The sequence below is a fragment of the Argentina silus genome (assembly GCF_951799395.1).
Source record: "Argentina silus genome assembly, chromosome: 4".
NCBI classification, from domain to species: domain Eukaryota; kingdom Metazoa; phylum Chordata; class Actinopteri; order Argentiniformes; family Argentinidae; genus Argentina; species Argentina silus.
The window spans coordinates 23,341,728-23,353,126 of record NC_139658.1 but is presented as its reverse complement, the minus strand read 5'-3'; the positions used below and the strand labels follow the sequence as shown (position 1 = coordinate 23,353,126).

Here is an 11,399-nt window from a genome sequence, read left to right as displayed (position 1 = left end):
AGACTGCCAGTCTTCTGTTTACCGCTCTGACATCTGCACCACGCGCCGCCGCAGACCCCCGCCCGTTTGGCTGCGGGACTGTTTTCATTGGCTGGAGACGCTGGCAGGCAACCAAGCGCTTATTGTCATTGGCTGTGGTAGCTGTCAATCACCTTCAATCGTCTGTTTCCCGCGTCCACCAGTGATTTCGCAATCATGTGCTGCACTGCAATCATCTGGAAAGACGTTGATCTCTTTTATGTTTTATCTGTTTTATCTTGAGCTTCCTCTTTGTGTGATGGAATACAAGTAACTGTTGCCTTGAAGTGTACACATTGTGCTCCATCTTGTCATACCAGTGTCAAATGATCCATAGATTTACATTTACGGCATTTAGCAGACGCCTTTATCCAAAGCGACTTACAACAATACATTTGTTTAAGTAAGTGAATCATCTATCCATCAGTCATCATAAGACAAAGTAATCAATGCTCACAAGTTACATAGTTATACCATATTTAGTAATACATAGTATGTAAATACATACTATATGTTAGTATACAATAGTAAATACACACTAAACATTTCACCAAGAAAAGAGTCAAAGAGGGGCTTTCAGATTAGTAACAAAGACTGTATTCTAGTGCCAAGACCCAACAATAACATGTTTTGTCAAAATGCAATGGTTAGCTTTTTTTCAGATACACATTATTGTGTTCTTGTGTGCCAACATGAAGTCACCTATTTTTAGAAAAAGCACAGTCCATCAGCCATTTTAAGATACTAAATTACTAATGGTTAAAGTGCAGAGGGAGCTTTCCCAGGGAAGGTGAGGGAAGAGTTTATCAATATCCATTTTAACCCACATTGCCCTATTGCATTTCCCTTGGTTCACAATAATTGGCCAGTGCTCTATGTAGAGTGCTGAAAATAGGCGTAGTACAGTGGAGGCTGGTGGAAATCGGAGGACAGGCTCATTGCAATGCATGGAACGGAGTCAGGAATGGTATCAATTCCTCATATCAATTGATACCATTCCTCATTCCGTTCCATGCATTACAATGGTCGCGTCCTCCGATTTCTACCTCCACCAGCCTCCCCTGGTGAAGTAGTCGATGGTGCTGCTTGCAGTGCGTGGCATTAAAGCAAACAAAGTGAACATTGCTCATCATCAGTCCTTCATGACCAGCGGTGCTTTGACTTGGGCCGCGACTTCTGACCCCATGACCTCCTCGACTATGGCCAGGGCAAACTCAAAACTCGTCCCCGGGCCGCGGCTGGTGATCAGATGGCCGTCCTTGTGAACCCGCGCCTCAGTGTACTTGTAGTGGTCTAGAGGGAGCAGAATAACATGGCGATCAGTGACTGGTGGTGGTGAAAAAAATAAAATAATAATAATAATAATAATTATTATTATTGTTATTATCATTATTATTAATATTATTATTATACCCTTATTTTAACATGGGGTGTCCCACTAAGACCAAGGTCTCTTTTTCAGGGGAGCCCTGCTTACATTTAAACACATGACATTAAAATGACATTGCATTACATTTGCTGACTACAAACAACACAGTACATTAATAACAAGACATTAGCCTACATTACAAACAAGTACACACAATTCACACAACAAATACAGCAATAAAATATCCATCTATCTATAATCATTCAAGACACGTACACTGCTGGACCTTGGCATGTCTATTGCATGGCTCATGTTTTTATCTCTAAGGCCACTTTCACCAGAGAGAAGGAGAGACAATTGTCATGTGTAATAGTCTGCAAAAGTGAATTACTTCAGTACCACTTCAGACTGCTAATTTCTGGTCTGTTCTGGGGGGAATTTCCTACCCCCACCATAGCCTACGTGAGGTGTATTGTAATGCATTATTATGACCTTGGTACAGATGACTAGTTGCGAGTATGAGAATCAACCAATGACAAGTGGATTTAACAATTACAGCGCCCTCTGGTGGGCACAAGTAACCACAGCCATTGTTCTACAGCATGCTGTGAGAGTATGCTGCATTTCCTGTCCGACTGAGGCAACTCGCTCAGTCACCACACAGGAAGTTATCAGGTGGGTTGTTTTGTGCATAATGTACACGGTACGTTTACCACAGTCAAAGACAGGAGACACGCCGCGCCTTTATCAGCAGCACAGTGAGCCGTCTGACTGAGTCTCTGCCATGAGGCTGTTTGTGTGTGTCTTTACCTCCAGCCATCATCTTGTCCTTGGCCGCTGGGTGGGTGGTGACCGTGCTGCCGTATGCGATGCCGTGGGCCAGCAGCGCAGTAGGACCTGGGGTGCAGAGGGGGGGGGGGGGGGTGGGGGATGGGGGGGTTGTATGTTAGACACACCTTCTATTTTTATTCACATACATCAGCAGCACTTTCAGGACAACAAGGGTCATTATTTCCCTGTTAAAAAACACACAAGCCAAGGGGAGTAACTGTCAACGAAGCCTATTTTCAGTTACTGACATCATCGCAGGTATATCCAATAGTGCATGTCTGTTAGATCGGGCGCAGGATAACATGCAGCACAGTGTATCTTATCAGGCGCTAACTTCTGTTTGCCGGTTAACACACCATCTGAGAAGGACTCACTAGATGGGCTATCACAGCCATAAAATAGGGTCTAAAATTAGATACACACTGTATGTGGTTTCATTTCACCTCTGCAAACCATATTTAGAAGAGGAAGAAAAACAGACAGACTTAACATAATGGCCGTTCTGTCTGCTGCTGCTGCTGCATTAACATTGGCATCGCCCTAGCACTGCAGTGAGCTCATCATCAAGACCATTAATAAATAGAAAGCTATTGATCATGGTTCTTGGCTGCCATCCTATGCAGTCTAAAGATTACACTTCCCCCTGGCAGAGCGGGGGCCGGCCAGTTAAAGTTACAACTCTGGGCTGACTCGCTCCTGAAGACACCGGTCGGAGGAAAGGCTGGGCTCCAGAGAGACACCAGGACATGGAGAAGGGAGGGAGGGATCCTTTTCTATGAAAACTCGATAATTCCTCATGGCTATAATAGTACATAAACTAATGACCTTCTATTGCATCAGTGTCCTTCTATTGTATTGCAGCTCAGTGTCAGTGTCCAGTGTGAGAGAGTAGGGAGGATGACGTGCTGTGGGGAAACAGAAGGCACTAACACTGGACAGATCACATATCACACTCATTTCAGAAGCAAATCACGTTTCACATTAGACAGAACAGTGTGGTCCTCTGTGGCTCAGTTGGTAGAGCACGGTGCTAACAACGCTTCGGTTGTGGGCTTGATTCCCGCTGGGACCATATATACTGAAATGTATGCACTCACTGCACTGTAAGTCTCTTTGGATAAAAGCGTCAGCTAAATGGCATATATTATATATAGTACATCACATCATATTGGAATTCAATCCAGCAGGGGCTTCTTTTTACATGGGAAATAAAACAAATTATATACATAAAAAATAAATAGTTCTATTATAAGAGGAGCATGATGCTCCACTGCTTGAACCAGCTGGTTCATTATACGGTATATTCCTACGGGGTTGGCCAGCCGCTTTCTAGGGCGCTTTCCACTTTACTCTGCCACACGGGTCCCATGTCCTCATTCACCGCGTCCTTCCAGTGCCCTTCCTCGGCACAAGGAGGTGGGCAGAATATCTTAGCGGCAATGCACCTTGTGAATGGCACGACTGCATCAATCAAAACCTCCTCTTAATGGTCTGTATCGGGGGAGGCTGGTGGAGGTAGAAATCGGAGGACAGGGCTCATTGTAATGCATGGAACGAAACCAGGAATGGTATCAAACGTGTGTGTGTGTGATACCATTCTGTTCCATGCATTACAATGAGCCCCGTCCTCCGATTCCTACCTGCACTGGTCCATGTGTGTCATAAATGATACAGTGTTCTATAAATCAGCAGCTCATTGTCCTATTGGTTGCCTGCCCACTAAGAATGTGCAGGGATTACAGCAGCCCACTACGGCTACATCTTACACGTCTATTTTATGCTGCACTGTGTGAGAATTATTGCCAGCTGCAGATTGAACTGCAGATTGCGAGCAGAGCCATCTATCCCCAGCAGTGGTCATTGACACAGATGCATCCTGGAGGGTCTGTGTGATCCACAGTGTGTGTGTGTGTGTGTGTGTGTGTGTGTGTGTGTGTGTGTGTGTGTGTGTGTGTATGTATGTGTGTGTGGTGGTAGGTGTATGTGTGTGTGTGTGTGTGTGTGTGTGCGCGCGTGGTGGTAGATGTGTGTGTGTGTGTGTGTGTGTGTGTGTGTGATGGTAGATGTGTGTGTGCGTGCGTGTGTGTGTGTGTGTGTGTGGGTGGTTTAAAACCACACTGAACTAACAGTACCTGCACAGATGGCAGCGATCAGCCCTTTCCTGGCCTCCTGGTCCTTCAACACCTCCTTCACAGCAGGGGACTACAAGAGAAACAGCATGGAGGCCAAATACAGAACGTTGAGTCACTCGACTGTTCTCATGCAGAATGTCAGTTAGAGTATGAAGCTGACTTTGCAGTAAATACTACACTGCTACAGAGAAAATAACAATTTCCAGGAGAGGGCTGTGGAAATTCTGATATGAGTCTTGCAAGCCTTAGATGAGTCATTAAGTTTCCAAAGCAGAATGGAGTTGTTATGGGGGCAGGGAGCTTGGAAGGGCTGCAGGGGAGAGAGAAAGGGAGCTTGCAGGGAGCATGCAAGGGTTACAGTAAAATTGGACTTAGCCAATGTTACATTACAAACAGAACCACAGACCTATAAATTATTGCCGGTTATATTGATAAAAGGAATGACGCACGCGAGAAAATTATTACAATATGGAGATGAGTAATTTTTTTCAGTATTCCCATGCGGAAAGTGAACGTTGTCAAATTGAGTCCATCTCTTACGGTACCTCTGCCAGGTTCTGGGCTCCCGGTCCTCCGCCTGGCAGTAGTACCACGTCGTATGGACCCTGGGGGATAAACATCACAGGGGACTCGGTCATGCATGACAAAACATTACCAGCAGTTTGACATGTAGCCCATCTAAACTGAAACAATGAATAGCCTACTGTACATAGTTGCAGAGTGTGAATTAAATGTAGCACGCAAACGGTATAAATTCAGAGAAGGCAGTTGTTCTGCCAGGCGGCTGAGTATTATAGATGTCAGCTCATGCCAAGCGTACCCTTTTCCCTCGTCAAAATAAGAGTCTTTGACATCACGCGTCGTTAGAAGACTGACAGACGGTCTTGAGCAAGACTCTTATTTTGTTATGCGATTTGAGGGGAACGGGTGCACTTGGCATGAGCCAAACAAACGGTTAAAACGTAACTTGTGGTGAATATTTTGAATTAATTTCAGCTTTCCTCGAGAAAGAACACAACAACAAACAGGTAGGATATCTTGAAGCAGGTTTTCATTTCGCCATGTAGTGCGAGGCCATGTGTTTTTTCCGGTTTTAGTCTATGTATATTTTTGCAACTCGGTGGGGAAGCCTCTGGTAGAGTTATAATTCCAACCAGGTATGTGGATGCAGGGTGGGTGGAGGGGAGGGAGCGGACCTGCTTGCGGGCGTCCTCCAGGCTGGCGTCGGGGCAGATGAGGACGTCTCTGCTACACTTCACTGGTTCTTTGCCTGTCAGTCCTGCCACCGTCACAGCAATCTACAGAATGTGGATTTTTTTATTTTTTCATAATAAACATGTTCATTGTTACCGACATTGGTTCTTGTGCGCATGCGTTATTTAAAAATCTATTGAGTACCCAATACCTCATATTTAAGTTCAATACAAAAATACTGTCAAAATAGTTGTGAGCTAGAATCCCTCATTCTGTTATTTTGTATCATTCGCTACTGTTCTGTATGTCCATGTGCATCAAGTATAAATAAGACCTTTAATTTGAAAGACATTAGAGCTAACTGTCAACTTTGACATTTCCATGGCCTTTTCAGTGTGCCAACAGTAAGTTAACTCACACATACTGTTTTTTTAATTAACGTCAGACTGCCATTGCATGAAAATGAAAGTGCTGTTAGTTCCAACTATAGCTAAATAATGAGACGTTACCTTTGTGCAAATGTGATGCTGCTAGATATTTAGCTATATCTGTACAGACTTTAGCGCACTAGCATTAGCTAGCACCAGATCATATAGGATCTAGCTAGCTTGAGCCTAAAATATAGCCATTAGCAAGCTAGGAGGTTTACCAACCCCAGCTCTACGCATGATGTCCACGGGAATAACAGTTTCCATCTCCTCTGCACCCGTTGCGAGGATAACTAACGCTTTTTTGCCTGTCATGTTTGTTGAAGTGGATGTCAGCCGCAGGACCGATGATGCGACACCTTGCTGCTTGTTGGAACGGAGCAGTAAAGACTTTTGTTTTGACAGGAACGCATTACAGGGCCTAACCAGCTACGGCATCCTAAACAGGACATTTACAATTCGTAAGAAAGAAAAAATCTGACATAGTCTTGTCTCGGTCGTTTTGAAACTATGAGAATAATTGTTACCATGTATGAAACAGAGTGTGATCAACTTTCATAACATATTTTGTTTCTGTAAATATGAAGCAAGCAACAATAAATCATACTCTGAAAATATGTCTCATATACATCCAGCAGGGGGCGGTATCAACCCACAAATGGTGGACGAAACTGTAAGCCAACTGGGAAATAGTGTGGGATGAATAATGTTGTCAAATATACAGTCTGTGTGTTAAAGCTTTCACTTTCACCCGCTTTTTATATTCCAAAATGCTGTTTTGAAATGACTTTGTGATATGCTAAATAATTCTACATGAAGGGAACCAATATGAATTGCCATATGAATTGAGCCCAATATGGACATGATCTGTCTTTTTTTAAATTTATTTTTTTACCTCATTCACATAAGGTAAAACATTCTCTTCATTTATTCATAGAAATGCAAGGTCAAGAATAATTGATCCTATTCAAATAAAAATATCATACTGTATAGCATTCCCCAGTGATGCATCTGAAATGAGGGGAGTCGAGGTCACCAAAGTTCTTGAAGCTCCTGTCTGAGAACTTCTGCACAAATCCCTCGCAGCAGAGGAAGACATCTCTTAAGGCACCTTGGGGAATTATATTTCAGTGTAAATCCCAGACTTAATGTCTAGGGCTTTAGTGTTCAGGCACCCGTCCCAGTTTAATGTGCCACTGTGCATTCTGCTGCAGAGATTCACTTTCATATTTGTACGACAAACAAGAGCCCAGTGAAACAGCAGATTAGACAAAAGCGTAGGGGGGGCTGGTGGCAGCTTGTTTGTTGCGTGCCTGTGAGCGAATCCAAGAGGCAGCGGTGATTACCGACACATGCAGCTGGGATCAACTCAACCAGACCCACGGTGGTACACAAACTCATTTCCATAAAACGTGGATTTATTTATCCATTTACTTATTTATTGTACAGAAGGGCGGGAGGGGGGGCGCGCGCTTATAGTATGTATATGATCACACTCAGGATACGCATGTTAAAGTGACTGGTATAGGAGGTAACCTGGTAAGAAGGTAGATTAGTGTTTGAAACACTGATAATGCTAATTCAATGACCTGAGACATTTGGGTGAGGCCTCAGAACTCGAGCCCGGCATAAAGCAGACAGAACTTTAAGCCTTTGTTTTCGTATCTGAGATCTTTTCGAATACATGTATTGTGCGAGAGAGGCAGCTTTCAAATGCTGCTTCATTTTCATAACATGTCTTCCTGTCAGCCAATTGTCTTCTTCACAGTGCTTTTTTTTCTGTCAAACAAATCACAGGTTTGTTGAATCCAGTGGAGGCTGGTGAATGGAGAAATTGTCAGGACGGGCTCATTGTAATGGATGGAACAGAATGAGGAATAGCATCAAACACCATTCCGCATCATTCCGCATTCCTTTCCATTCATTACAATGAGTCTGTCCTCCAATTTCTACTTCCACCAGCCTTCCCCTGTTGAATCTCACCATCTCCACCCTGTGCTCTCCACTACAACCCCTCCTCCCTAAACCCTCTAAATAAAATGTGCAGAGACATTATCAACATATCTGTCAGGGTATTTTCTATGAAACATTCAACTGATTTAAGGGCCAAGTTATAACATTTGAACAAACATATACAGTAGTATCCTAATGATCAGTCACTATCAAAGTAGATTTGCTAGGAGATTTGAACAGTAAAAGTTCTTGTGTGTTTCTAAATAGTAGCCTGGGTGGTACTAGGAGGTAAGGTGAAACTAGGAGGGCTACAAGGATTTCATATGGGGACACAAATCGCCATTGACACTCTTGGATCCCCCCCAACATAATGTCCCACCAACACAGGGCTTAAGGATACCACTTTAAACCAGATTTAACGCCTAAAATCTGCTCAGCAAGAAATACGAACAAGGGATACGAACAAGTGTCAGCCCTTTTGATCCGCAGCTGGCAGAACTACACATAATTTCGGGTAGATTTTAACCCCCTCTCTCTGGTACTATATATGCATGTATGTGTTCTGCTCGTTGGAACACAGACGAGATGGTCTTGTCTGTTAAAATGATTCATAGCCGTTCATCAGTGAACTCCGTGGCTCTTTATTATTCTCCAGCGCTCCCACGTGCTTGCCAGGCCTGCCTTGTGCTCTGCTTTATCTGGCCCACCACAGAGGTCTACTCAGAAACCTGAGGGGCTTCTGGAATCCAACCACCGGGGATTCTAGAATACAGAATCATTCTCAGACAGAGAGAAAAAAAAAAGGAACTCCACGGACAGAAATGAGGGAATTCCACAAATTACCGTTTGTCACAAAGTAATCCTGTTACTATTGCTGTGAATATGAAACGGTGTAAACATGAAAATAAACTTGCAATGTGAATATACATGTGAAGGGCTCTGTTTGCTTAAGATATACAGCTGCAAACCCTGCTTCACATTCCCAGGGAAGAGGTGCCACATTGCTCAGAATGGTCACAGTAAATTTGGTTCTACAGGGAGAGATTAAAACATTTGAGAATATTTTTCAAAATACATTGAACTGGTATATTTCAGTTATAAAGTCTGCGGTGTGAGCCACATGTCATCATGCAACAACTCGATGGTAACTTGTCCTTTTTCTTCTTCTTCCATTTAGGTAAAGGCGGTTTTCGGGGCTTGTATTGCTACTGTTGAATAAGGGATGAATATTTAGGGACATTTTATCTGCCCATCTGTGCACAGGGTTTATCTCCTGTCTGTTTCACGCATTGTGAGCCACTGAGAACAGGCAATGAGTGACAAGCATATAATCTTGATTGCATCTCGACGATATTACCTTATGCTGCCAAGTGCTCAGGTGACAGCTGGAGGACAGTGTGTGTGTGTGTGTGTGTGTGTGTGTGTGTGTGTGTGTGTTGGTGTTTGGGTGCGTGCGTGCGTGTGTGTGTGTTGGTGTTTGGGTGCGTGCGTGCGTGCGTGCGTGCGTGTGTGTGTGTGTGTGTTGGGATCCGGGGAAAAAGGTGACTTTGAATGTTTGGCACCTGTGTTACCAGATGGCAACCCAAACAGACACTAGATGGCGCCAGCTGAGTAATTTCAGCTTTCAACAGGGACCTTCAGTTCCAGAAGCTAATATTATTAGTGATGTGTCCAGTCCAGCTATGGATGGAGGTAGAAAAACAAGCATATTCTAAGACATTTAGCCTGGGAATCAGTCCTTAGCTAACCATCTAAAACGTTGTTTTGACCAACATCTTCCTTTGCATATATTCCGCCTCACCACTCATTTAACCAATCATTTACCAAGCGTTAATGTTCACGGAAACATTAATTAAAATCCCGCTGAGAAGTTGTTTACAACCACATAGACAATGTTGTACATTGAGGCAGCACATCAATGTGCTGTTTTGATTAGTGTGTATGTGTAACTACTCAAACCCAGGAATGCCCCGGAGCTATTTCTGGTTGCAATAATCTCCCTGCCCTCAGACTATGCCCCCTATTTTGAGTGGGGGGGTACAAATGATACTCTCTGTCTTTCTCACAACCCCCTCTCTTCTACTCTCTTCTTTCCCCTGTGCTCTCCCTCTCCTTCTCCTTCTCTCTCTCTCTCTCTCTCTCTCTCTCTCTCTCTCTCCTTCTCCTTCTCTCTCCCTCTCCCTCTCCTTCTCCTTCTCTCTCTCTCTCTCTCTCTCTCTCTCTCTCTCTATTAGATCACCTAATGTCATGCAGCGTGGCCTATCTTCAAACACTACTGCTGATGACACTGCTCCCCGCAGCACAGTACCCCCCACCCCCAGTACCCCTACCCCCAGTACCCCCCACCCCCAGTACCCCCTACCCCCAGTACCCCCCACCCCTAGTACCCCCCACCCCCAGTACCCCCAGTACCCCCAGTATCTCCCACCCCGAGAATCCTAACCCCAGTACAGTGGCGTGCCTAACAAAGTGGTGCCAGTGAGAAGGCCGTGCCCACGGGTCTGTCCCCTCACCCTGCTCTGCTCTGCCGCGGCCTCCCCAGCCGGGCTTCCCTGCGGTCCGCTCCCACTCGGGGAGAGCTGCGGCCCGGTGATAGAGTCTGAGTGGATGCGTTCATACTGATGTGAGAAGAGGCAGGGAGGCGGTCAAATAATCCGCTGCTTAAGCAAGTGCCCTTAACCAAGGGAATGTATGCGAAAACGGTTTAATTCCACTGCAGATTCATACTCGCCTGTAGGACTCATCCATATTCACTGAAGCAACTCAGGCCTGGCAAGCCCTCGGCTTCGGTTTGGACCACCAGATCATCTCTAAAACCATGATACATACTTACTGTGCATGCTGCTCAGTGGTTAAGTCAAAAACAACATACTTGACATTTTCTATTTAAACAGCAAGACATGGATGTTGCTGTTTGACTCCTCACTGAAACCTGCCTACCTGGATGGGATGCACTGTAAGACATGGGGCCCATGTTTATTGACGTCAGCAGGGACGGAGGAAGTATATTTCGCGAGGGGGTGCTGCCTAAAATGTTGGGAGGGGGGTGAAGGGGGGGGGCTGTTAAACAAGCAATTCTGGTGACTTTTGATGGGAGAATAACATAGTGGTTAGTGCGAATGAAAAGCATGAAATGATCGGGTCTCAGGTAAAAGACACGAGGCCCACAGCCCATTTACCCGGGTGCATCGAATAACGTTGTGGTTAGTGTGAGTGGAAAACGTAGAATCCAGCAGCAGTCACACAGTTTAGCCAGTAGCCTAGATGACGCACATAGACTTCCACATACTGCCACACAAACCATCACAGCAACCCGCTGACAGGGGGAGCGGACCCCACACACACACACACACACACACACACACACACACTCCCCCCCCCCCACACCCCTCCTACGTGCCTGGATATTACTCATAAACCAGAGTGGATTTAAAACTATAGAACCTTACAAGTCTGCCAAACAGTGGGACTGGG

General features: G+C 44.9%; 1 protein-coding gene across 1 annotated transcript; it reads right to left on the bottom strand.

The window, feature by feature from the left end:
• Positions 1–309: 309 nt before the first annotated feature.
• park7 (parkinson protein 7) lies at positions 310–6,349 on the bottom strand. The gene is made up of 6 exons (XM_083668908.1): positions 6,198–6,349; positions 5,547–5,648; positions 4,896–4,955; positions 4,351–4,420; positions 2,198–2,284; positions 310–1,311 (listed from the first exon to the last, which is right to left on the bottom strand). Exons 1-6 carry the CDS (start codon positions 6,285–6,287, stop codon positions 1,151–1,153), a joined length of 570 nt encoding a protein of 189 aa, XP_083525034.1. The 5' UTR covers positions 6,288–6,349; the 3' UTR covers positions 310–1,150.
• Between the last annotated feature and the right edge of the window lie 5,050 nt (positions 6,350–11,399).

Coding starts and splice junctions, on each gene's coding strand:
- park7 (XM_083668908.1), bottom strand. CDS start 6,287: ATGACAGGCAAAAAAGCGTTAGTTATCCTCGCAACGGGTGCAGAGGAG. Junction 5,649..6,197: donor ACATCATGCGTAGAGCTGGG/GTTGGTAAACCT, acceptor CACATTCTGTAG/ATTGCTGTGACGGTGGCAGG. Junction 4,956..5,546: donor TGGAGGACGCCCGCAAGCAG/GTCCGCTCCCTC, acceptor TTTATCCCCCAG/GGTCCATACGACGTGGTACT.